The 27,424-nt window shown below is 43.8% G+C and overlaps 1 protein-coding gene across 6 annotated transcripts in view; it reads left to right on the top strand.

Annotated features, from left to right (window-relative positions):
- The window catches only part of Slc38a4 (solute carrier family 38, member 4), a 61,141-nt gene that overhangs the window by 22,166 nt on the left and 11,551 nt on the right, over window positions 1–27,424 (top strand). For 3 of the 6 annotated variants that reach the window (XM_006521350.4, XM_006521351.3, NM_027052.3), the window contains exons 2-12: window positions 13,930–14,067; window positions 16,940–17,030; window positions 17,548–17,663; window positions 20,280–20,353; window positions 20,799–20,891; window positions 23,426–23,507; window positions 23,594–23,676; window positions 23,786–23,844; window positions 24,653–24,928; window positions 25,054–25,133; window positions 25,278–25,378. In XM_006521350.4, the coding sequence (XP_006521413.1) occupies window positions 13,949–14,067; window positions 16,940–17,030; window positions 17,548–17,663; window positions 20,280–20,353; window positions 20,799–20,891; window positions 23,426–23,507; window positions 23,594–23,676; window positions 23,786–23,844; window positions 24,653–24,928; window positions 25,054–25,133; window positions 25,278–25,378 (1,174 nt within the window). In that variant the 5' untranslated portion in view covers window positions 13,930–13,948. Of the gene's footprint in view, window positions 1–2,577; window positions 2,658–13,431; window positions 13,489–13,836; window positions 14,068–16,939; window positions 17,031–17,547; window positions 17,664–20,279; window positions 20,354–20,798; window positions 20,892–23,425; window positions 23,508–23,593; window positions 23,677–23,785; window positions 23,845–24,652; window positions 24,929–25,053; window positions 25,134–25,277; window positions 25,379–27,424 lie in introns of those variants that run through there. The other 3 variants (NM_001358058.1, NM_001358059.1, NM_001358060.1) reach the window with 3 other exon arrangements.

Genomic DNA, 27,424 nt, shown 5'->3' with positions numbered 1-27,424 from the left:
TCCACTCAGGCCAGGAGGGTTCTCACATTGTCGGAATGCGCGCCCCTTTTCACTCAGGAGGCCTCTCGCCTCTCTGTCCACTGAGATCTCAGATGGCCTTTCCTTTCAGCCAGAGGCCCCAGGGCTCCCTGAGAACTTCCTGAATGACCTCAGCCCATAGCAGCTCCTCGTTTGACAAGTCCCAGGGGACTCTGTGCAGTTAAGCTGGTATTAACTGTGACAGAGCCTGGGACGCCAAGGCTATCTTCATGTGGGCATGTGTCCTCAGTCCCAGCCATGTGCTTACTTAGACCAAAGCGCCTGTCCCCATTTGTGGATTTACTTATGGGGTTCTGTTTGCTTGTTTGTTTGTTTGTTTTAAAGAGGTCAGTTAAAGTGTTGGCCACCTCAGTACCCAGATTTGCTCATTAGCCATACCTATAACCTAGGTCATGCTACTATTTATTTATTTACTTATTTATTTATTTATTTATTTATTTATTTAGAAAAGGCCTCTCTATGCAGCCCTGGTTGTCATCTGTCCTAGAGCTTACTCTATGGATCAGACTGGTCTTGAACTCAAAGATCTGCCTGTCTCTGCCCCCTAAGTACTGGGATTAAAGGTGTGTGACATCATGGTTACCCATTTTCATTTGCAAGAGAGGGAGTTTGTGATCCCTTGCTGCCTTCTATACTGACAATTCAACCATCCTGGAACCTGACCAAATATATTGTATTTACTATGTTTTAAAAGCCAAAACGGCATACATCCATCACCCGATGTGCGAGAAATTACACCATGACATTATTGTAAGACATCATCGGGTGTTACCTTACCACATGCAAGCCTGCTTTTTCCTACAAAAGGGACGTTTTCTGCCTTTTGTCAAGGCCAGATCATATAATTTCTTCACTAAGCTGGCCACATTTGAATGTGTGAAAATGTGTACAAAAAACCTGAATGCTCTAACAACTAACTAGGGTCTTGGCCATTTGAGCTAGTTTCCGCATGAGTGGATTTGATTTTAAGAAGTGTTGTAAGTTTTGTGATTAGTATATTTTGGCATAAAGTAGATTGAATTTTTTTAAACAAAGGACAGGGAAGTATGTTTGTGATTTTAACCTAATGTGCCTGTTGTAATAATTACTCAGTATACTTGGAAGTAAGAATGCTGAAACCCAACACACAAAATATTAAGGGAAGTAAAATGTTTGGAGTATACACGTGTCTGTCTCTCAGCTCCCCATTTAATATGAAGACCATACAATAAAGCTCTCATATCAGGATGGCATCCATGTTGGCTCTAATGACCCACCAGGAAATGGGATTTAATTTCCTAACAGTTACTGCTATTCTTTGCTTGCTTTTTCTCATCTTCATCGGATAAATTTGCAAACAGGATGAATCCCTAATTGGGAAAGATGACAATTAAGCAGCCAAAACAGTCATTTGAAAAGGAGGACCCCCCCCCCCCCGGGCTTCCCCGAGATCCATGAGTCGTAGTCTTTTCTTGATGAATTACGATAGCACTCATCTGAGAGAAAACAAAAACATGACAGAAACCTCCAGAGTGGAGAACACACTGTCACGGGTGAGGGTAAAGGTGCCATCTCAGAGTTAATAAATCAAATGGGCACAAGTAGAGTGGAAGAGGGGAGCGGGCAGGTCCATGTGACTCTGATGGTTTGAGTATTGCATCAACTTGGGAATTTCTTAACTAGAGGACAATGTTTAGTTTTTATAGGAATGGGCGTTGGTGGACCATTATAACAGAGCTTCTGATTGGTTATGAGATTATTTATGTCATAAGCATTTAAAAGGCAAAGATCTTGAGTCCGGGCTGGTTTCTGCTTCTTTCTCATCTCCCTTTCAGAATGTCTGTCTAGCTGATCAATTTTTACTGCAGATAAGTTATTCGCCAACACATTTGACTTCCTCTTCTGGTGTGTGGAGAGCAACATAGGTTTGTTTCTTTTAAGGAGATAATATATGCCTTTAGAGATTCTTGCAGCACACCCCATAGCTTGCTCGTCCACACATGGCCTCTGGTGAGGCAGCCATGGTTGATAACGCCTAGAATCTTTACTTCCTGGCACCTTGAGTAACTTGGTACTGTTGGAGGTCCTGTCATCCTGTAAAATTTCTTCTGAATGGGTCAGCAAGGCAAAGCAAAACGATCCTCCCATGTAACCAGTACCATCTTTACACTCTGACCCTGACATCATACGGTGTGACTTTTTAATAGCTATTATTATTTTTATTTTATATGGTCAGTTCATAAAACCTGAGAAATTAATGCTTCTAGCTCAATCCCCTGACCACGCAACGGATTGATTTTTTTTAAATGCAGTGTGACACTGAAGTGAGGCTTTCAATAAGAACCTCGTTGTATAAAAGCCAAAATTCCAAAAGCAAATAGAAATTGGTGTGACCAATGTTTAAGCCAAGTGACCAACAGCAAACCAACTCAGTGCCTCTCTTCTGGGCTGACGCAAGCTGGACCGAGGGCGGTGTTGGGGCCAGGTGATGGTGTTGATTGGCTTATGTCGTCCACTCCCACTGGTCTTTAAATCATTGTCTTGCTTTCCAAAAAGTTCAGATAAGTCACCTCTGTGACAGGGGTCTGCCATCCCAAACAGTTCAGGAAAGACGGCACAGGACTGGATAAATAATTAAGGTACAGTTCGTTTTACATACATGTTCACAGACTTACAGTAGTGCTTGCTCTCCTCTTTAGACTGTGTCGGTTGCTTATTCATTACAAATTAAAATGACAGAAAATACTACATGGATAACTTTTTGCTTAAAAGATCAATTCAGTATACTATCAGACATGAAAATTATTTATCCAGTTCCTGGCTGCACTTCTCTTTTGCAAATGGTTCTGGGTCTGATGAGAAAGTTGACTGGTGAATGGTAGGCAACGGACACGGTGCAAGGCCTGCAGGCAGTCTCGGTCCTTGTAGCTGCTGCTAAATCACTGAAGGCACTAAATGTTAGGGGAAGATACATAATTGTCACTTTGTCACTGTCCTGACTCCAGCTGACACCATTCAACAAAACCCACAGAAACTTAATTCAAAGAAAGAATGTCCCATGAGTAGAGGTGGGGTGGATAAGTGTTTCCCCTATCTATGAGAAAGAAGGGGGGAGAGGGAGAGAGAGAGAGAGAGAGAGAGAGAGAGAGAGAGAGAGAGAGAGAGAGAGAGAGAGAGAGAGAGGAAGGGAGAGAGAGGGAGATATTTGTCTCCCTCATCTTTTTAATTGACAATTTAAAAAAAAAAACACTTTTTAAAAGAGCAAAATCACAATAAGAACCCGAATAAATATAAATAGGACTTTAAGTTTTGAAGATCTCAAATTGGCAGACTAGAAACAGTGGTTCTCAAAATGGCCAAGTGGGCGGAGGTTTTACACATTCATATATTGAACATCTGATTGAGAAACTGGTGATAGAGACTAAAGCAAAACCAAGAGAGTTTTAACCCAGTGGGAAAATCCCCAACTCAAGAAATAGTCCATATCCTTGTCCAGTGGTTTACAATGAACCTTCCGAAGAACTTAAACCAAGTTCAACGGGTTTTCTAAAAAGATTACAATTCTTTTGTAATGCAAAACCCTCCAGTCTAGACTTATGATTAAATTATTTCTAGATGGTACTTAAAAAATATGAGGGTATCATTTAGGGTTGTGATAGTCAGACTTTAAGGGTTTCTTTAAACTGTGTTTTACAATGTGTCAAAAGTTGTTCAGATGGTTATTTTTAATATCTAGGTTGGTTTAAAGGACGTGAAAATCATTTATTTTGGGGGAGAAAAAGAAAAGGGTGTCTCCAGAGGTGGCCTTGAGTCTGTTATAGAACGTAGACGTCTGGGAGTCTGCTGTATTCACAGTCATGGCAAGTTCTTAGACATCACTAATTTAATTGAGTTTCATAAAGAGTTTTCCCCTGACAAGGTCACGTATGCTATGCGTCCCTGTATGTCTGGTAAGCTGGCTATTGTATGGGAAAATAAGGACTAAAGATTAGTTGTGGGTTTCTGCTTAAGATAACTGTGTCTTCTGAAAAAAAAAATCTGTAAGGAAGCAAGTGGACTCCAGTCTTATGAATGCTCCGCTATTTTTACCATTAGCAAGCATTTCGTGTTTTTGTTTTGTTGTTTAGAGACAGGGTTTCGCACAACAGCCCACGCTGGTCTAGATTGCACCCAGTTGGCCTCAAACTCATAGCAGTACTTCTGTTGGGGTGACAGTCACATGCCCTCTCTCACGTGGCTAAGCGTCTAATCCTTGGGGGGGGGGGGACAAAGCCACAGCACGGGCTGTTGATTATCAACAGTTCTCATTCTTTGTAGGTGTTCTCTCTAAGCTTTGTCTAAGCATGGGATAAAAGGAGCTAGAAAATCCTGAAGCTACCTCATCTTTTAGATAACCAGTAAGTCCCAAGGGCCTCCTTGTCTTCTGCCTCTTTAGTGCAGACACCCACCACCATGTTTGGCTTTTTTTTTTTTTTTTTTTTTTTTTTTTTTTTTTGAGGATCAAACTAAGGTCTTCATGCTTGTGCAATAAGCACTTTCTGACGTGAGTCATCTCCTCCAGTCCCAAAATATCTCCATGTTTCAATGACAAACAGTGAGTTGGATGACCAGTCTGTCTTGCTATCAAGCTTTGAGTAGGACTGTATCATTGGGGACATGAAGGCACTTTCACATGGAGGTAATATCAGATTCGTTTTCAGGCCAACACTATAGCCATTTATAGGAGGCACATTTTCGATGTGACTTGAAATCAGTTCTTGGGATAGAAGATATTTCGCCTTTGAGTTGCACGGGTTTGCTGTTACCCACTTGCTCAACCCAAGGGTCACTGCCACGTTGGCTGTCAGCCGCCTCTGCCAGGCTTTTGGAGTAGACTGGTCAACACTGAGATGGTCTGAAGGACCAGACCAATGGCGGTGGTGGAAAGTTCACCCTGACGTCACTAGCTCCCCTTCACTTTGACTTATCAGGCAGAACAAATGTTTGCCGTCCTCTCGGAAGGTCACCCCTCCAGGGTCAGACTCGGGACAGTTTTGTTTACCATTTTTGAGGTCTTGGGTTGGTGCTGAGCCACAGGTACAGCATTTGAGAAGCGTCTCATTTTGAGGAACTCCCCCACCAAGAGCTTCTTAGCGGCAGATCAAAGGTTGAAATCCCAACACGTTCAATAACCAGGGTCTGCGTGTGGGGGGGTTTGCTGCTTGAGACACCTGCTAATACATGCACTAAATTGAAAGTCTGCTCACTGAATGAACTGGAAAGTACCCTGGTATGGTGGAGGAGACAGTTTAGAGAGGGGACAGAAGGGAACAAGGTGCCGCAGCCAGGAGGCCCAAAGTACAGACAGCAGGCAAACAAAATGGTTGGATTATATAGAAAAGAGCAGCCCAGCCCCTGGGCTGGAGAGTTCAGGGTAGAAGGTGGTTATGCCAGCCAGGAAGACCCTGTAACTGGTAGGAACTGGGGGCTGAGGGATGCAGGGAGAACTTGGAAGCCAGCATCCACTTTGTTATGTTAAATAGGTACCTCAGCCATTTGTCCCTAACAGTAACATGATAGTTAAGCTTTGACTTTGACTTTGCATCTGCACCATAGTGGATGGGACCTGAGGTGCTGAGCTCTGCCTGTGATGTTTGTTTAGCCTATTTCCATACAATGGAAAGAAAGGCTGAAGGAATTATGTCAAAAATCCGACTTTTAGAAGCATTCACAGCATTTGTGTGTCTGTGTGTGGGGGGGGGGGGCGGGGGTCAGTGTAGCTTTTTTTTCTCTTGGTGATCAAGATAAACTTGCTGCTTAATTTTGAGGTATTAGTGTCATTCCTCGGTACACACCCCCACCTTCCCTCGCCACATGCCTCAAACCAGCAAGCCTGTAATGAACACAATTTCAAGTTGCTTTGGTGTTTGCAGAATATAACAGCACAGTGCCAGATGCTAGGAGTATGTAGCCTGCAAACAAACGTGACACCCACTCCATCCCATGAGGTGATTAGGTGGGTGGCCATTTGTCAAATTAGCACACAAGTGTAAGTGTAAGCACAGATGAGTCCTGAGAGGGCAAGGAGAGCAGTGCTCCGAGAACATGGGAGCAACATGGGAGCGCTCCTTCAGATGTGTGAGTCCCAGCGGCGCTTCCCGGCCACATGGCTTTTAATTCCTTCAGGTGGCCCTAGCTGAGCCCTGGATGCCTCCTTAGGAGTACAGGGAGGAGAGTTCTATGCAGGGGAAACAACACGTGATGAGGTTCTGAGGTGGCAATGGGAGAGACAAGATGCCCAGTGACTCTGTGAACCACAGTCGCTAAAGAAAGTCATGGGGATATTATGCCAGATTAGTGATCTGGGGCGACAATGAGGTGGATGCATTCTTAATAAATGTTCATAGACTGGTAGGCGCTGTTCTTATTGGACCTGAGTAAGGGGATAAAGAACTAAGACTTGTGAGGTGAGGGGTGGGGAGGGGGGGGGTCAAGGTTGAAGACTATCTGCATCTAGTGAGCATCCAGTAAATTGAGTTGCCAAGTACTGAGCCAAGGAGCAAGATTTAGAGCTACAGAAAGGAGCTTTCTCAACCCTGGTGCTTGCAGGCATTTTTCTTTTCTTTCTTACCCATGCCACGATTGGCTGATTATTTCAGCAAGTGTTTAGTCAGAGAATAATAGCAAAGATGTTTGTTGTAACTCTATGTAAAAGCTTTCTGTTTCCAATCTGTTTTCATTAATAGGGTAAGTTCCTTGAGTTCAGGGCTGTGCCTTAAGCCATTCTCTGTGATTTCCAAAGTTTTCGGTTTGCCCTTCCATTCTGGATGTCGCTTGCTGAAGGAATGAGTTGCTGGATGCCAGGGTGAAACACTTTCACGCTGAAGTCTGTTTATGTTACTAACGGGAGGTTACACTTTGGCAGCAACCATGTGACCAAGATGTTTCGAGATGCTTGCTTTGTGATATATACCACTGATCTGAAGTAGTTCAGGTTTTAATGTTCTAAGGCTGTTTAAATTGCACTTGTCACTGTAAGTTCCTTTAAACCAGGTCGGTAGTTGGGTATTCAGAGATGAAAATGGACTATACCTTTTGTCACTGTTTCCTGGCAATAGTTGAAATCATGATTGGGAGCTGAGGGCTCAAACTGTCTTATGGGACATATCACTTCTCCAAAGAGAATCATTTATATACAGTAAGAGTACTATAGAAATAAGTTCTTTCCCTACCTCACTTACAAGCTTTGCAAGAGTTCTGAGAACAAGAAGCCCTCTTTCAGGGTGTCTAAGATAAAGTTCACATGCTAGTATATATGTTCAAATGCAGATTAAAGCATCCGTGGGATTCTGATTATTGGAAGAAGGAGAAGGGATCGAGTGTATTGAGGACCGCCTACATGTTAACCTTAGGCAAACATCATCATACTTAAACTCTCATCATGCTAGTTTTGTGGTAAATGATATTACTCCCCCCCTTTTTCTGGAGGGTGTCAGTTAGGTAATTTGACCAAGGCTTATACCTGGTGCTATTTGCCACCAAAGCCAGAGTTCCTGTTCCCCATTCAGGCATTCGCTCTCTATGGATAGAGGCAGTAGGTGAAGGCCACTCAACCCAAATGTCCATTTTCCATCTGTATATGCAATAAGAACAAGACTGGTTAAGAGGGCTGCTATGGGGATTACTTGGGGTAATGTATTCAAAGCCTTAAACTAGTTCCTGGCCCACTGTACGCACATACACACATACGGAGTGGGCGCCATGTGAGGGTTGGTAACTTCTGGCTTTGATCCCAAGATTAGCGTGGTTTTAGGTGAATGACGTAATGAAGCCCCTACAGTGCAATGGAATAAACTTTAGCGGCAATCCCTGGAGTGTGAACAGAGATCTCAGCCCTGAGCTTCCACAGAGAGCTCAGACCGGGTCAGGAAAAGATAGAGTGGAAGAGGAGAAGGCCATTTCAGTCACTGTGACAGGTTTGTGCGGACGGCCTGAGCAGAACACAGTGTACCTCCCTCCACCCCCACCCCCGACCCCCACCCCCTGCAAACTATAGACTAGTATAGCTATGGACACCAGATGAGGAGAGTGTGGAATGAGATACAGAGACTGGAGAAACACAGACCTTATGAGCCATAAAGCTGTGTTGTACTTGTGAGAATCTGGATGGCTTTAGAGGGCATTCAGCAAAGAGAGGATTTGATGAACTCCAGCAATTCACTCTGGCTCATGTGTGGAGAACCTGTGTGTGTGGAATGGATATGTGGTAGGGCAGGCAAGAGAGGGTTCAAGGAGCTTGATTAGGTCATGTCTACTTGGAAAGGTGTTGTTGGTGGAAGACATGGGACAAGGTAGACAAGTTTGAGAAAAACTTGAGTTGCCTGTAAAATCAAGCAGGCTCCGTAAAGGACTGCAAGGTGGATAGAAGGGGGTGGGTATTTGCCACATTAGACTTCTGCTTCTGGTCCAAGTAGCTGCGCCCATGTGGTGACTGACATTCTTAGAGCGGCTCGTGATGGAAGACAGGGAAGAGTTTAGGCATGTGACATTTTAAATGTTGAGCTACGCAGGTATCAGCTAGGCCACTGGTCATACGGAAGCATAACTTAGAGAAGAAGCCTGGACCAAGCTTTAGCTTGAAAGTCCACTGTGTGCACTGGAAGTTGAAGACGCAGGTCACGGAGGAGGCCAACAGTAGGCAAAGAGAGAGCCAATAGACGCAGTCACAGAAATATTATGGGAACTGGCCCTTGTGATAATGAGAACTCTGTGGTCCCACTATCTGTTAAAGAACTAGTTAAAGAACTAGTTAAAGAACTAGTTAAAGAACTAGAAAGCTTGGTTGAATGATTCTGGGGGCCTCAGAGCCAGGCAGTGATTTGCATAAGCTTCTGGTTGAGTAGGACCTGTGAACAAACATGGCGGGTGGGTGGTCCAGGTTGAGGAGAGAGGGTGAATTTACCCATGCCCCTCTACATTTTTGTTCTGTTTAGATTTTCAGGCTCACAGGCATCACTGAAAGAATTGTTTTCTTTACTGAGTCTATTGATTCAAATACTACTTCTTTTCCCCAGAAATATATTTATGGAAACTCCTTTTGAAGTACAGTGTCTTACCAGCATTCTGGCTATCTCTTAGCTCCACTGTTGATTCAAATACTATTTTCCCCCCAGAAACATACTTATGGAAGCTCCCTTTGAAGTAGTGTCTTACCAGCATCTCTTGGCTACTCCCTTTGAAGTAGTGTCTTACCAGCATCTCTTGACTACTCCCTTTGAAGTAGTGTCTTACCAGCATCTCTTGGCTACTCCCTTTGAAGTAGTGTCTTACCAGCATCTCTTGGCTACTCCCTTTGAAGTAGTGTCTTACCAGTATCTCTTTGCTACTCCCTTTGAAGTAGTGTCTTACCAGCATTCTGGCTATCTCTTGGCTCCATCAACTTCAGACTTAAAAGTCTTCAAAGTAGATAGGCCTGGGTATGGGGTCTTGCCTCTAGAGAATCAACCAAGGAACATATAGCCAAGCCCATAGAAAGAATGGCCAGCAGTAGTTAGTGATGTTATCAGCTCATGGAGCCTTTGAAGAACTCAAAGAAGCCAGAAGGGAGGACTGGGGAACCTGAGAAAGGGGCCAAGCCCCAGGGTAAGTGTGTTTTTTGTTCTAGAGAGGGTTCTGTAGCAACATCAAGTCATGCCAACATATTCAAAGAGAAGCAGAGGTCACAGGTCATCAGTGACAGTATTCACCCAAGAACCTCTCTTCTGCACACTGTAGTCTGTTTGGGTTGTTATTTTTTTCAATTTACTTTTGGGGGGGATTTTCACTTATGAGTACTATATAGCATTCTTGCCCTTTCCGTCTCCCTGCGCCAACTTCTCCCTCGCCCCACCCCTTCCCGAGTGCCTGACCCTTCTTCTTCGGTAGTTAGAACTGGTGCACAGAAGCATGCACATTTATAAAACCCTACGGAGCCCACTTAGGGTTGCTTGTATGCACTCGTGTTGAGGGCTGACCACTTGAGCTCATCCTTAGAGGAGACTGATTCTCCATCTCCTTACAACCACTGATTGCCCGTAGCTCTGTAGCTCTTCTTCTGTGGGTAGGCCTGGTGAGAGTTCCCCTATCTGAAACTGGCATGTCAGCTGCTCTGTGGTCGGTATTCGGATCTTGCTTAGGCAGCCCTACTGAGATTTCATGGGCACACTTTCCATGATAATGTCTAGAAGACAGCATCTAATACTAGCAGTCCTGGTTCTCTGGCTCTTACAGTTTGCCCATCCTTCTTCAGTGATATTCCCTGAACCTGACATCTAGAGTTTACACTGTAGATGTACCAGCTTGGACTGTATGTCCCATGGTCACTTTCTCTCTACATTTTGACCAGTTAGGGATTTCTGTAGTAGCTTCCATGGATTGCAAAATAGATAGATAGATAGATAGATAGATAGATAGATAGATAGATAGATAGATAGATAGACAGATAGACAGATAGATAAATAGATAAATAAAATAAGGGGGAAAACTCGTTTGTGGGTGAGAGATGCATTTCTCTCTCTGGGCATTATTATCTCTGAGTAGAAATACCTAGCATATAGTTAGAAATTATATTGATTTAGGAAGACGTTAGTCTGCCATTATGTCATTTCTGGAATCTAGTTCATAAAGAAACACTTCAATGGACTCTCTGGCAAGTGTTAGGGCCTTGATAACAAAGGAAGAAATCTACCAAGTAAGAACAGAAGCCCCAGACCCAGTGGCAATTGTACATAGGAGTGGGCCCCGCAGGGTGCTCCTCCCCCACTCAAGGTCACTTTACACCTGCGCCTGTGCACTGTAGAGAAGCTCGAAGACTGGCAAGAGAGCAGGAAGTGCTGAACCAGCAGAGCCTACAGTGCCACAAAATACAGCTATCCGTCTGATAGATAGTTCTTCACTCATAAACACAGGAGTTTAAGGGAAACCAGCAGTGGTGGCGGGGGGGGGGGGAGGGCTGCGGGGGGGGGATGCAAGGGGGGGATGTGGGGGGGGGAGGGCATCTGCAGAACCTCCAGATGTGCCAACTCTCCACGTGAAACATGGAACTTAAGGAAGGGCAATGCGAAGTTCTGGAGATGCCAGTTCAATAGCTTTGGAGTTTGGGGAAACACGGTGTTCATAAAATAAAACAGCGAAAATGACCTGAAAACAAGGAAGAGGGTGAGAAAAAACATAATTTCAACATATATATGTTTTTTATAATTTCAATATATATATTGAAATTAGAAGCATGTCTATTATACCAGGAGGAGCCCCTGAGGAAAGGGAAGTCCAACCCGTGGGCTGGAAAGTTCAGGGTCAGGGTCAGGGTATGCCTGGTAGGGACTGAAGGATGCTGGGAAAGCCTGTAGGCCATGTCTGCTTTGGTATGTAAAATATGTTCCTCAGTGCCTTGTCCTGGGGTCAGAAACCCAACACACCCTTTCGGATGTGATGTAAGAAATGGAAGACATGGTTGCTACTTGATTTACAGTGAAGCAACAACTTGATAAGTTGATTTTAAGTTGAAAATATCCATAAGATGATGATGTATTTAGTACACCTAACCTACTGCGAGAGTCAGCTTTCTGTTTCTGTGACAAAAGGACCTGAGGTAACCAAGTTGAAGAAATTAGAGTGTGTTTGGGTGGATGCGTTCAGAGCCGCCATTGGCTTGTGCCTCTTAAGGTGGATCTATGGGAGTGTTGTTTACATGGCTGTAGCCTATGGCAGAGGAGGCTTGTTTAACACGGGGAGGGGAGGGGACAGTGAGCAGGATGTAAAATGAGTAAGTAAAAAGACAATAGCAAACAAACAAACAAACAAGCAAACAAAGTAGCTTCCAGTGACCGAAAGTTTCCCGTACTTCCTAGTAGTGCTACAGGCTGACAAGCAAACCTTCAACACTTGGGTCTCTCCAGGACATCCAAGACTAAACGGAGTAAGCACAACAGTTTATCCACACCGAAAACTGGAGAATGGGTTGTTTTTACCCTCAGGGGGACATAGGTGACTGCCCCTAGTGCTCACCATTACCCCCTAGTGTCCTAAAGGGGTTGTATACAGCCTACTCAAAGTATACTTACAGTGAGGGCTGATGGAGACTGTGCAATCTAAAGTTAGAAACAGTGGCTTCATAAGTGGTCTTCTCTTGACTTTACACTGCTCTGCCTTGTATTGGTAAAGGATTCATTTTCATCCCTCTGGCTTGAAATGCACGTCTGTCTTCTTTACAATTCTGCTGCTTTCTTTCCTGAATTCTGAACCAGTTCTTTGTGTATTCCGTCTTTCTATTTTTTTTTTTTTTTTTTGCAATTCTGTCCCATAAGAGCAACTGTTAGATCCTGTGTCCATCTCTTAACTCCTCCCTCGAGTTTTGGATTCTTTATCCCTTGGTGTTACAGTCTGAGTGATTTCTACGGCTGTATCTCCCACTTTCCTAATTCTCTCTTCAGCTGACTTTCCTGTTTCTATAACTGTATTTTTTTTTCTTATTTTTAGAATTGCTTTTGCAGAAACTAAGCTTTTCTTGCTTTACAACATACTTATTTTATAGATGCTATTTCCTTATTTGGATTATTATTATTATCATATCACTTTAAAAACCTATCTTATATTGCCACATTACTTGGGAATCTTGTCATGTCTTGTGCCTACTGGCATTCATGCTAGGGAGTTTCTACATGTGTTTTGAACTTTCATAATGTCAGGTCCCAAGCACAAGTGTGTGCCTTCCATAAATATACTTCAGGAGTTGGTTGGGGCATTCTCATGTGTAGGTTTCATCTTTCTTGGGATTTGTGGCTTTTTGAATTCTGGAGCAACTCCCATGGCGGTATCTGCTCACTATGTTCTTAGCAGGTGGGGAACTCACGTATTAGAACGACTCCCTTCGAGAATATTCATATTTCTGACAGTATGGGGCTCCATAGCTGCTGACCTCATCTAGTGTAAGCATCTTAGGACATTTCTATCAATAGCACAGGATGCTTTATGGTATTTTAAACAAGGCAAAGTCAGCCAGTCTCTTCCCTCGCTTTGCTGTCAAGGAGAACAAAGGCCAAACAACGTTGTGCTGAGACCCATGACTTAAAAGACAAGGCACAGTATAAAAGATGAATCTCTTTATGGTTTCAGTTTGATGAAGATGATGTCTAAGGCCAATTCCAAGGCAAACCCGGGCCTCTGCTGTGACTTGCACTCCAGATTCCTAGATCATGACTTTCTAACCTCGATTCTGTCCTGGGCCATGTTTTACCGAGCGCTTTGGTGGCCTGAACTAATTCATGCTCAGTTACATTAAGGCACTAATGTTCTTTCTAGCTGCTGCTCATAGGGACACTTGGCAGGCCCTCTTCCTTTGTCAATAATTTACTTTTGTCCTCTCCCCTCCATTTGAAAAAGGCGTGCAATCAGCTTAAAAGACCCAATCTGCATGATGTCTGCTTCCACATCTTGAATGTTTTTATCCCCATGGCAAGTTGCATAATATCTCCATCTTCTTTTCTTTTCGTTTCTTACCCTTCCCTCCCTTCTTTTCAGCTCTCTCTTTCTTTTCCTTCCTTCCTTCCTTCCTTCCTTCCTTCCTTCCTTCCTTCCTTCCTTCCTTCCTCCCTTTCTTTCTCTCTCTTTTCTTTCCTTTTTTTTGTAGTAGGTGAGGGAAACTTTTCAGGGAGTGTTTTTTTTTTTTTTCCTGTGAGGCTTTTCAAGAACTTTGTTCCTTTACGTGTTTCGCAGTGAGCGTCCTCACAAAGTCAGGGACTCTTGATTCATCAATCCAACTCAAAGCAAATTGTAACGTCGCGTTTTGTGCTCTGTTCTCAGAACAGAGTGTTCTGAGCGTCAACACAAAGTGGAAGAGCCTCGAGCTGAAGGCGCTGTGTATTATTTGCACTGAAGACTCTTTTCTGTGGACAGGAAAGGGCTGTGAGGTCAAATGGACCCCATGGAACTGAACAACGTCAGCATCGAACCCGACGGAGACAGCTGCAGCGGGGACAGTATTCAGGACAGCTACACCGGCATGGAAAACTCCGACAAGGACGCCATGAACAGGTACGGGGTGAAAACTTGCTAGGCTCTATGGAAAAATCGGATGGGCCGTGGGCTGGGAAAACCAGGGTCCTGGTGTAATGACTGGGTTTATTGTGGTTCAACACGAGATAACAATGTTGATATTGACACATTAGCCCTCTGATCTTTTGTGTGGCTGATTGGAAACTGAAGTTTCAAGGTCCGAGTCTCCATTGCTGAGGTAACCGGCGTCTCTCCGAGAGCAGCCTGTTCCTCCCTTTCTGTTCTCAGTGTTGTCTGCAGTCTCTGGACTAGGTGGCTGCTGAATGTAGTAGAACCCAGGGCAGTGACGTCTGTAGAGAGGTGGCTTGACTTAGGGATGATTTATCTTCTCTTGAGCTTCTGTGCAAAGTGCGGACTAGCAAACAGACGCCTCCTTTTCTGAAGGATAAGTGAGTATATAAACTTTATAAAGTGGTTTTTAGCAATCCCGGGTTCTTTCTCCTCCACATCATTGCTCTTAGTGTGCTGGCCCAAACCGGAGGCTCTTTTGATACTGAAGGAAAAGCAACCAGGGACGATTTCTGCAGGTGATGGTGGAGGAGCTGAAAGCAGACTAGTTCCAACAGCCCCAGAGTCCACAGTGGATGCCGTTGTCAAACCCCACACAGCATCATCTTGGTTCCTCACAATGACGTATTTTTTTTCTAACTGCTGGCTTGTGCCTAAGATGTCATTTTTGTGATTTTTATATTCACTTTTAATAGATGGGTTGTGTTTGTATTTGGTTTTGAATGAATGTGTAGTTGTACTTTTTTTTTAAATTCAGTATACTGTAGCCTTTGGTTGAGATCATTTCCCTTCTGTTTTCAATAGATGTTGGGTCTGCATTACAACAGTTGACATGCCGAGGGTATTCCTCACGTGATTTGTCCAATCTCGGTCTGTTTAATGTCTACATCTCATCTTGCGCCAAAATAAGAACATGCGAGTGCCTCACCCAGAAACAATTTCCTTACTTTCAAATCCTAACTTTCAAAAACCACTCATGCAGTGAAGAATTTAATTTGCGGAGGAAAGAAAAGTTAGAGGGTTGGGCACGGTTCAGTTTAGATTGTTCTGGAAGAGACACTTGTGTTTACAGTCCTCCATCCCATTGTAGTCTAGCATCCCAGGTTCCAACTGTGGACATGATGTAATGAGTTCCCTCAGAGCTAGTATATTAAACACAGACAATCAAATCACATCAAGATGGTAGAGGGATTTCAGACACGGAAGGAGGAAGCAGCTGAGGGCTCTGTGTTTCCTGTGAGGGACCTGGGGCAAAGCTAGGGAGGGTCCTTCACCTGTACACTCCGGGCTGTCTACACTGTGGTTCCCAGAAACATGCAGAAACTTTTTGGGTGTATCTGATGTGTTCTAGCCATGCCTTGTGCTGTACTCTACTCTCTACTGTCCGAGAGTCACTTCCCTTGTGGTGCCTCTTTTTTTTTTTTGTAAGATTTATTTATTGTATGCACGTGAGTATACTGTCTTTATCTTCAGACACACCAGAAGAGAGCACTGTATCCCATTACAGATGGTTGTGAGCCACCATGTGGTTGCTGGGAATTGAACTTAGGACCTCTGGAAGAGCAGTCAGTGCTTTTAACCACTGAACCATCTCTCCATCCTGCACCGTGCCTCTTTTGCTGTGACTGTTTGCAGTGACTCTTCCCTGTCAGAGTATATTCAGGATTAGCTCCTATCATAAAAGACAATTTGTAAGGATCTCCCCTGAGCAATTCATTTTCATTGTATGTCCAAGGGTCATCTCCCTAAAACCATCCTAAAACCTAAAACCAGCTCTTGAATATGAGAGATGCCTTTCACCACATGCGGATGCTGGAGTTGACCAGAATAGGAAGGGGCAGCATCAATGAGTTTGTGCATCCTGAGCCCAGGCAAATCATAATCAAATCATAATCAGCTTGTGCCTGTATGGCTCGTGCATTTTATTCATTCATTCAGTTAGTTAGGTAGATAGCTAGTTAGTTATCAAGTTAGCCACTTAGTTAGCTAGCTAATTATCTAGTTAGCTAGTTAGCTAGCTAGTTAGTTTTTCAGTGTATCCGAGAGTATCCCAGAACTCTCTGTAAACCAGGATGACCTCCAACTCAGAAATCTCCGTGCCTCTGCCTCTCGAGTGCTGGGATTAAAGTCATGCCCTACTGCCACCACCACCACCTGGAAGGAACTTCACGCCCTTTTAAAGTCTACTTTTTCCTCCCAACTTTTCTACCACTTACCTTGGTTTTGTTAATAACTTTCGCAGTTTCGTTTTTCATCTAATAATGACTCAGATACCTTTTTAGAGTAATTAGTGTACACGTGTGAGCATGTGTGTTCCCCTCGCAGGGGTATGTTGGGCATCAGATGAGAGGAGTCCCTGAACATTTAACACATATTTATTACATCGGTAAAATTTGGGGGTGTGGCTATACAGAGCCCTTGCCTTACCGAAGGTTCATCTCTAGCACCATCAAAATGTAAATAGACAAGCATAAAAGTATCCTCTCATCGTGGCAGGACAATAGTTTTAAAATCTGAGGACCATGGCTCTGCACCCTCTCCTGGTAAGAGCTCCTAAGAGGGAATGAACTTGAACTAACCCCTCTCTTGCATAGTCCGAGTTGGGGAAAAGAGCGACTGCATACACAGCTTTCAACTGAAAGTGTGTCCTTCCTCGTAACACCCTCTCCTTCTCCAAATCTGTTCACTGAGAGTTCAGCAGCCGGTCTGGAAGGAACGGGAGTGTGAAGAAGAGAAGGTCTTCCCTGATTCAGTCGGTCACGTCACCCTGATCTTAAATGCAAGTCAGAGCATTTAAGGGCTTTCCCCATGATTTTATTCTTTCCTTTCCTGTCTCATGCAGCCAATTTGCTAATGAAGATGCCGAAAGTCAGAAGTTCCTGACAAATGGGTTTTTAGGGAAGAAGAAGCTAGCCGATTACGCGGATGAGCATGTAAGTGACCGCTCTGCTTTCAGGAGGTAAACAGGACAGAGGGTGTCTGACCTACCGAGGTCTCAGTGACAAAACAGTGTGATTGAAATTTTCCAAGCCTTCATCAGCACATTCTCTGTTTATTCAGGCCGTTACTGGAATAAAGGCTTGTTTTTCCCCGTTTGCCATATGGCTGCGTGAATCATTTATGAAATTTATTTGGTTTTTTTTTTTTCAAGAAATCATTCTAACCCAAATGTAATCTGCAGCCATACCTCCTTTCCCCTCTTTTTATCAGTCATCTGTATTTCTAATTTTTCCTGCGACCTATGTTAAAGCCAGGCCTTGTGTTCCATTCAAAAGAACATGTTCTTCTTGACACTCTGAGGAAATAATGGTTTTCACTCATTATGGTTTTACTTTACTCTTGCACCTGGGGATAAAATCTCAGGAGATACCGTGAACAGAGTAACCAAAGCAAAGATGGATCCTTTGGCAAACATTTTCTTATACTGCGCTTCCTTTTTTTTTCCCCAAGCACCCTGGAATGACTTCCTTTGGAATGTCCTCATTTAACCTGAGCAACGCCATCATGGGCAGTGGGATCTTAGGCTTGTCCTATGCCATGGCCAACACCGGGATCATCCTTTTTATGTAAGTGAACATACATGTCTATGTTTAGTGCCAAGTCTGTGTGTAGACTGATACCTGGCGTGAGCTCTCTGTGAAGAAGACTAATCTGAGGGAGCGTTGGTGAATGGCCCTCGATTTTTATATCGATCTACCGCCAAGCAGCAGAAGGCTTAGGTATCCAACTGCTGAAACGTCACGGCATCCCATCATTCCGCAGGAAGATGACACCACTTCACGGAGTGTCTCGTCACTTGACAGATGCTTAAGATAGCGTAGCATCCAGTAATCAGAGGTATCCCACCTCAATTTCTTGAATAATGTCAGGAGAAAAATAACTCATGTCACCTAAGAGCCCTGCATGCGTCGGTGCTAGTCCCTGTGGCTCTGGGCACCAGACACCAACACTGGCCTCTGCATGCGGCCTCAGAGCCGTGTTTCCCTTCTTCATTCTGTTAACATCTCACGTCTCAGCAGAGCATCATTTTAGTACAGCCTTCCATGATCTCTGTGACAGGGGCCAGTATATCATACACAGCCTCAGTGGTAACCCCCTCGTGCGCGTGTCTGATTTGCTTAGTTAGTGTCTAGCTCCCTATGAGACCCAGAGGATTGACCCCGTGTCTCAACACACACCCTTTCCCGAAGCCTAACACAGGGCCTGGCATGGAGGATATTTGTGGAGTGACTGAAGCAGGTTTCTAAATCTATGCACTTTCACCACACTTGGACAAAGGCTGCCTGAAAGTAGCAACACCTCACAGCTGACCAATAGGGTGGCTGGACAGGAACCTCGCCTGTGATGGACAACCACAGGCGTTTGTGTGGCTACATGGAGTTCGGTATTTCCCAAGTCACACTTGTCTGTAGTCATATTCTTCGCAAGCATAAAGTCGCACTCTGGGAGTCTGGTCCCAAACACAATGCTAGAGAGCTAACTGTCTAAGAATGCAACATGTATGCTTTAAATATGTGCTATTTGTGTGCTGACATCTCAGATGATTAGGTAATCATGCAGCTATTTAAGGACTGAGGAACAGAACTATAAATATTTATCTTGGGTGGAAGGAACTCTTTTATGTATAGTAATAATATTTCGCTGAATGCGGTTTTATACCAACTTCAATAAACCATGTTGGAAATCAATTAGCCATTTACCATTTGAATAGCAGGCTCATAATATATTTGCATATCTCTATGCCTGCATAATGAACACAACCTTTGAGACAAAAGGTTGCCTTCTTATTAACCATTCATGGCATTAAAAGCCATCATGAAATTATCACAGGTTATTGAGATGGACAGAAGTAGAAAACACTTTCCCTAACCACAGAGCCACTGATCATCTTCTGGAGACCATTGCATTCCACGTTTTAAACAAAGCCTTCATTTCGTTTAGCAGGTTAACGTGGCCAGAGCCATCATATTGCTAGAGACCACTGGATGTGCTTTGTGTGTCTAAGAAATTAAGGAACAGACTTGGCTGTCCCCCCTTAATTCAAAGCAAGCAACACAGCGTTGCATTGATGTCATTTTCTAGAATGTACGTCGCAGCAAGCACACATTTAAGATATAGAAATGCCACACATTTTTTCCACGAAACAAAATGTATTCTGGACTACATAAGTTCTTTAAAAAGAGGTACATTCACACTGCATAGGCGAGAAAGTCATTGGTTAGACTGTTCTGGAAGGCTTGGTTTCTGGAAGAGAGGGGACACACACGGCTAGAGTAGCTCCAAGTGTGTAACCCAATGGACTGAGTGTTCACAATGAAGCAGTGATCTCCCTGGGAGTGCCAGAGAAGTGGGAAATATGTGTGTTCATGTGTAAAGCAGAAAGGGAAAGATTGCTTTGTAGAATGTCAGATGGCGGTGCTGCCCCTTGGTTATTAGTTAGATGACGCTATCCATGCTCATTTTGTTAGCTTCTTTTATATAGCCAAATATGGCCTTGATCTCACAATATTTCCACCTCAGCTTCCACGTGTAGGGGTTACAGGCATGAGCCACCAGGCCTGATGGTAGCCGCTCTCCTCTTTTGATGCTCTTGGTTTTGGAGAAATGTTGATCAGTACCAACATATAGAAGCCATTCATCTGTGTGGTTGTGTGGAGGGTCCTGACATCAGACTTCATTCCTTCTGCATATAAGCAAGGCCTGGCCCCACTTTCTTTCTTCCCCTTCCTTTGCTTTCTTTAATGTGCCTGATCCTCCAGGTAACGAGGTGCCATGCCTTTCCTTCCTAAATACAAGATCAGTAGTCAAAAGACGGTGAATGTCTAATCGAGCCTAGGAGCAGTGAGGTTCTAGACGCTTACTGTGTCTGACCAGCATCCTGTTTTGTTTTGTTTTGACTGCTGCCTGTTGATAGCATCTCCACGGTGAGGTATGTTACATCACGATGCAAGCAGTGTTAGGTACTCGAAGCACGTATGTATAAAAATGTCCCAGTTGTACAGCATCAAGAGGACATGTGACAGCGTGAAGAGAATTTCCCAGAATCCTCCAAATCCACATTTTTTTTGTAATGTTGGTGACTGAAGAGACAGAATTAATACTGTAGGTTTATTTGCAACGTTCAGCACAACAGTGCTTCTCCCGTTACAAATCCGTATTGTCTGCTTTTCGTCCCATTGCAGAATCATGCTGCTTACTGTGGCAATACTCTCGCTCTACTCGGTTCACCTTTTGCTGAAGACAGCCAAGGAAGGAGGTATGCTACCCTTACGTCCTAGCTTCAGCCAAAGGCTATCTTCCTAGTTTGACTCTCCTGAAAGAATTCCACCACTCACACAGCATTATAAGCTAAGGGAGATGCTACTCAGCTTCGTGGGTCATTTATTTTTCTTTCTGACCCCAGCAATACTTCTCTCAAAGTTTTTAGTTAACTGGACAAGTGAGAGCCAGTAAGTTTAAGCCAAATGGAGGAAAAAGATTTCTGCCAAGTGGTAGGGGATAGCTGTTGTTGCTAGCGGTATACAGCTCAAGCTAATGGAGCCATTGCTTCTGTTTGGAGAGCCTTTGGCATTGCTCATCGGTTTCTGAGGAGCATTTCTCTGTACTGTTTAGCCACATGCTTAATATTCCAGAGTTGTGTAAGGAAATGCTAGAGGCATGGACATGATCCTGCAACACAGCAACTGTATCTTTTCTTATAGGGTCTCTAATCTATGAAAAATTGGGCGAGAAAGCATTTGGATGGCCTGGGAAAATTGGAGCCTTCATCTCTATTACAATGCAGAACATTGGAGGTAAGGGGGCGGCTTTCAACGGAGTGCTTGAACTTTCTGTAGGATGCTCTATAAAGTAAAGAAACACTAAATAAATAAACAAAACAGTTGGCTTTACAGGAAAACAATCACATTCTAGTTTTTTTTTTTTTTTTGTTTTTTGGTGTTTGTTTGTTTTGAGACAGGGTTTCTCTGTGTAGGCTTGGCTGTCCTGAAACTCACTCTGTAGACCAGGATGGCCTTGAGCTCAGAAATCCGCCTGCCTCTGCCTCCCAAGTACTGAGATTAAAGGCATGTGCCACCACACCCGGCTCACATTCTAGTTTTTAATCTCACCAAAAATCCACCACCAACAACTAAACCCATGGGGGCCTGACAACGTGTGCGCCCTAACACTGAACTAATCCCACAGTTCCCAGCGTGCATTTATTTATCTTTATGTTTTTAGATCAAAGTCTTGTGTAGACATCTCCAGAATCACTGGGATTGTCTTTGTTGTTGTTTGTTTGTTTGTTTTTGTCTTATTTTATTTTATTTTTACTGGATTAGAGCCATTAGCATGTAAGCCCAATGTAGAGGCTGTTCTCCATTTCGTTAAAAATCTTCAGCCTTATGGGAACTTAATTTATCAAGCATTTCCTAAGATCACCTCATGCTTGCTCTAGCTTGTGACAATAACTGGGTGATGACACCATGGCTGTTCAAAGCATCAGTACAGCCCCTGCTGGATATCCAGATGTAGATCAAAGTGGGCTCTGTGTCACGGCAAACACAAGCAGTGTGGCTTTAAGGCAGATAAGATTGCACGATACCACCCCAGAAAAAATGCCCTCACTCAGGCTGTTTCATGTGATTAATGATTTGGCATAAGGGGAGCCACTGGTATCTCTTAAATTAGCAACTCCACATTTAGAACAGTTCGATTTTTCAACCCCCTAAGGAATTGGCGTTCACTCCCCCCACCCCCGTGCCTTAGCATCAGCAGGGCGATGTTGACATTACCCGCACAGGTCTGTAGCAACCTGAATTTTCAAAGACCAAACACATTAACGGTGGTGACATCACCAAGACTCAGCAGTTATGAGCTCTAAAATCGAATGGTCCCTCAGTGAGCCAGCTCATCAGAAATATCTCCTGTTTACGCTCTGTAAGATTCTGCTCTAGCCAAGGACTTTGTAAAGATTAACCAAACCACGTGAGCAGAAGACATAGCAGGTATTGGAGAAATCACTTCGCTCTGACTGTAGGGAAGAAACAACGCCTGTCCTTTGCAAACAGTATGATCTTCCCTGTGAGCTTGGGTCAAAACCCTGGTGTCCTGATCGGCAGGATAGGGTAAGGACATATACCTGTCACCACCAGACCTTTGAGATGATCAACTGATGAATCCACAGAATCCAACAGCATCAGAAATGATAAGCACAAATCTTACTTCCATGGGACCTTAGGGACTAATTTGGAACTAGTCAGCGGTCACTGTACAACTTAAAGGCCTGTTCCATAGCCACACCAGAGGGGTATAGCACACACTTACAGCTACTATGTAAAAGTGGACTTTCCCTGTTGTGGTAGTGTGGGAGCTAGAACCCAAATCCCTGTGCTTGCTGGTCAGTCGTTCTACTCCTGAGCTATAGTCCCCGACTTTCAGTTTTACCTCTAATTGTACCCTTGACCATGTGTCAGATAACAAATTAGTAACAAATGGCACCCAGCGGTGGACTGGGAAAAGAAGTGTTGCACAAATCTCTCCTGTAAGAGATTTGTCTGTTTTGTTTGTTCGTTTGCTTTACACACACACACACACACACACACACATACACACACACACACACACACACAGACTTGTATACAGGGAGATTTTACAGATTACAGATTTTATAATATTTTCAAAATCATGTAGATGAAATTTGATCCTTTCTGTGATTTTTTTTTCTTGACCAATGAGAAACTGGAATGAGAGGAAAGGGACCAACCCCTTAACAAACAAAACAGGGATAAGCTATTGTCTCTTATACTCTACAATCAGTCTAGAAGACTTTCATTGGCCACTGCTCTGAGATTCGTTGTGTAGCTCTGGGAGACCAGGACCAGAGAGGTGTCACTTGGGGAGAGCTAGAGTGACTGAAGTGCCAAGAGGCCTACAGTTCTGCTCTCTTGGATTTGGCCTCTGCCTTCTTTTTTGTTAGACCACCACCCAGAGGCACAGGTAACACAGTCCATGATGGTCGCTAGTGAATGACAGTGAGAACGTGACACCAGAATTTCCCTTAGAACCCAAGTTGGATTTAACCCAGAGTCAACACGGACACTGTTAGCAGCCACTGCCCTGTTTATGAGATGAAGGACAGACGTCTGCTTATGAAGGGGACCTGGAAGCCCTACAGAGTACATGGGGCCTTCTCCCTCTGCTTTAGGGATGAGATGTTCGACATTTCAAGGAGAATGGATGTCCCAAGTGCTAGGGAGAACAATGCCCCAAATGTTCCGACTTCTCTTGGCTTATATGGGACGGCGGTGCGCAGGCCACCACTAATGTGTCCCTTTGTCCTTTTCAGCCATGTCAAGCTACCTCTTCATCATTAAGTACGAACTGCCTGAAGTAATCAGAGCATTCATGGGACTTGAAGAAAACACTGGGTATGACCTATGTTCTCTCTGCGATACCACTCATCTCGTGTGGTCGATCTTTTCTGTTCCCAACATCCTCTCTCTTTCTTTTCTAGGGAATGGTACCTCAACGGCAACTACCTCGTCTTATTTGTGTCCGTGGGGATCATCCTCCCGCTCTCTCTCCTTAAAAATTTAGGTATCAATTCATTATTTAACTCGAAGTATAGACGGCACGTCGTCTTCTGACAGGCAAGCTCTTTTGAGATGATAAAGTCACCCTCTGAAATCTTTCTGCTAATTCCTAGGCTACCTTGGCTACACCAGTGGATTTTCTCTCTCCTGCATGGTGTTTTTCGTCAGTGTGGTGAGTGCTCAGCTGACACGGTCTTCGTCGCCTGGCGGGCGTGCAGTGTCTTCTCCGTGTCCTCCTTTTTACCCAAGCGCTTCACTAGCACGAAATAGCTCTTGCATCACAAGCGATTTTATTGTATTCTAGTTTGAAATGAGAAAAGGACCAATCATGGGTTTAAATATAGTTGAATCACAACGTCAAGGTGCAAGCCAGTGGCCTATTCTGGATGAACGGTCGAGACAAAGGAGCGTGGTAGTGCTCCAGGGTTTGGGAAGGTGAGGATGGCAGACAGGAGCAGACTAGGGCTCTATCTGTGTGCACCAGCCATGCTCTCTTGCACTTTCTACCCCAGTAAGAGAGGATGGCTGCAGCGGAATTAAAGAAGAAATCAGTTCAAACAAAGGTCAAATTCCTGGAAATATCACAGATGCAAAATTTGTAAGTCATTTCCCCCCAGAGAGGTAAAAGGGAGAGTAAAGGCTTTCAGATGACTCACACCATGAGTAGTTTGATATGCTATGTAATGAAGACATGATCTTTGTCACAGAAGAGCCAGAAAGGCCTGAAGTGGACTCAGCAAAGCCTGGTGCTATTGACTAGAATGTACCACTGCCAATCAGAGTTCCAGCTCTTTCCTTTGAACCGAAGCTAGGAGGAGTCTTTGTGGCCCCGGTAGTCTAAGCAAATCCTCTACTGAGTTCTCTCCCTGCGCCCCTCAAGCTGCCTAGACAGATTTTAATCCCATCGCTTGCCCCCTCAAAGCTTGACGGGTTTTGTTTCTGTTGTTTCGATTTTTTTTTTTTTTAATGCCTGGCTCTAGGTGATTTACAAAAAATTCCAAATTCCCTGCCCTCTGCCTGCTCTGGATCACAACAACGGAAATCTGACGTTCAACAACACACTTCCGATTCACATGATCTCGCTGCCTAATGACTCGGAGAGCTCGGGTGTGAACTTCATGATGGATTACGCTCACCACAACCCAGCTGGGCTGGATGAGAAGCAGGTCGCAGGCCCTCTTCACAGCAATGGCGTGGAGTACGAAGCCCAGGGTGCTGAGAAATGCCAACCAAAATACTTTGTGTTCAATTCCCGGGTAAGTGACAGGCCCCTAAGGCACTGAGTACTGTGGTCGCTGGACTTGATTTTATAAACTGAGACGCTCTGGAATCAGCACCTAGGCAGGGCCTCTAACTATACGCTGTTGTGTTTGTTTTACAGACGGCCTATGCAATCCCAATCCTGGCTTTTGCTTTTGTCTGCCACCCTGAGGTCCTTCCCATCTACAGCGAGCTTAAAGAGTAAGGCAGCCCTTGTCTTAGCATTCTAATTTGAGTTGTAAATATGTTCATTTATTCAACGATGCTTTATGAGGAAGCATACCCTATGGCTTTCTGAGCAGGGATGGCTTTTAAACTGAAGCTCGGTATTCCTTTTCTTTCTAGTCGATCCCGCAGAAAGATGCAGACGGTGTCCAACATTTCCATCTCAGGCATGCTCGTCATGTACCTTCTTGCGGCCCTCTTTGGTTATCTGAGCTTCTACGGTACGTCACCCAGTCCCAGCTGTTCTCTCTTGTGCTTAGACCAATACATCACCTGCATGTGTAAAATTGCTCTCAATTCCTTCTGTGAGTAGCATGGTCTGTAGATGGTATATTCATTCTTAACATGCTGTTTAGTTTTGCCATTTTTCCAAAGACGATGGGCTCTGGATCTACCTGGTTAATAGATTTCAGCAATTTGTGAAGTCTTGTTGATTCTCTTTTTCTTTTATCTCTCAAGTAACAGCTAGGATGAGAGCTCAGTTGGTAAGGTACTTGGTATCTGAGCATGAGAACAGAGTCTAGATCCCTAGCACCTATATACAGATCTCAGTACCAGACAAGTGGGGACAGGAGAATCCCTGGGACTTGTAAGCTAGCTAAGCTAAGAAAACTCGTGAGCACTGGTCAGTAAGAGTTTACCTCAAGAAGTAAGATGCGCATGTATGTTCAGCTTCACACACACACACACACACACACACACACACACACACACACACACACAAATCCCTCAAATTAAGTGAATTTCCTCCAGGTATAAATGATATTTGTCAAGTTTCATGACCCAGCTCAGACTAGGAACAATGAGAATGAATTTAATGATACACAGGGAAACTCTTTTTAGGGAAGAGTGGTGGCCAGGAAATGGCAAAAACCCATCGTCCTCAGGTTTGCACCCGCTCCTCCCTTACCAGTCAGTGAGAGCGGGCATCTTAGTGCTTTAAATAGAACGTCTGCTTCATTTTGTTCAATTCTGTTAGAGTAATCATTTCCTGAAACAAATGATACAAGAGATTTCCTTAAATCTAGGAATTAGTCCTCCAAATACTATACTAAATTGCGTTTATATATAAAATATTTATATAATACAATAGTATATAGAATATTTTATATATATATATAAATCTCCACAATATGCATTAAACATTCTGTCAGTTCTGTCAGGCATCAGGCATCTTAACAGTTAACATCATTTACTTCTTCAAGAAAGTGTAGGGAGATGATTCTAATCAAATACAAGTGTGTTATCATATTTGCACACTGGTCAAGGTCTCTCGCACCCTAGTCACAAGGAGTCAATACAAATAGGCATTTTTAACAAATGCCTACAGCCGTCTTTTGAGTTCTGTCAACAAGTGGGTACTGCAAGACATGCAAAGCTTTGGAAAACATATCAGTTATTTTAAGATGGAAAAAGAAACATACATATAGTACACACACACATTGGAATTTCAAAAATTGACTGCAAAGTTGTAAATAAATGTAGTTCTTCCTCCTCCTGGAATCTCCATTTTTAAAAAAAAAAACTGATTTGGTAATCTATTTTTTTAAAACTGATTTGGTAAGTTAAATTGAGTGCATGGCAAATTGGAAGGAAATGACTCGGGAAGAGCCGCCATTGCTCAGGAGTCTTTTCCCTCGGGTTAATATTTGACTGTTAACCAAGCACTTGCTCTTGACTTGGTATTACCTTCCCACTGGTTATACGTTAAAGTCAAAATCAATGCCACTGAATGTGTTTGCACCCTTTGTCTCATCTGGAGAGTAACAGCAGGGAAACCAACTACACGGGATTCCTCTGAATCCATGTACCAGTTGCATCTTGGTTTCATATGTATCTATGTATGTTTGGGTCTGGAATTCTGAATGGCTGTCTTCAAAGAAGGCATCAGACAGACCTTAGAGTAAAATGGCCGAGGGATCCAGTTTTAAAAAAAATCACATCGATTCATCCTTGCATGTTTGTCTAATGATTTTTGTAAGATAAACAACCTTTAAAACCTCCAAGGGCCTGAGTTTGGATCCCCAGCCCCTGTGTAAAAGCTGGGTATGGAGGCATGAGTCGGAAACTCCAGTGCCAGGACTGGGGAAACAGACCCAGCCCAGGGTCTTGCTGGCTGACAGCCCAGTCTAGCCAAAATGCAAAGCTCCAGGTCCAGTGAGAGACCCTGCCTCAAAAGTAGGACAAAAAAGTGATTGAGGAAAACATCTCAACATCAGCCTCTGGCCTCCACATCACACACACACACACACACACACACACACACA

This window comes from Mus musculus, chromosome 15 (genome assembly GCF_000001635.26).
Source record: "Mus musculus strain C57BL/6J chromosome 15, GRCm38.p6 C57BL/6J".
Taxonomy (NCBI): Eukaryota; Metazoa; Chordata; class Mammalia; order Rodentia; family Muridae; genus Mus; species Mus musculus.
This window is presented reverse-complemented; position numbering and strand designations above follow the sequence as displayed.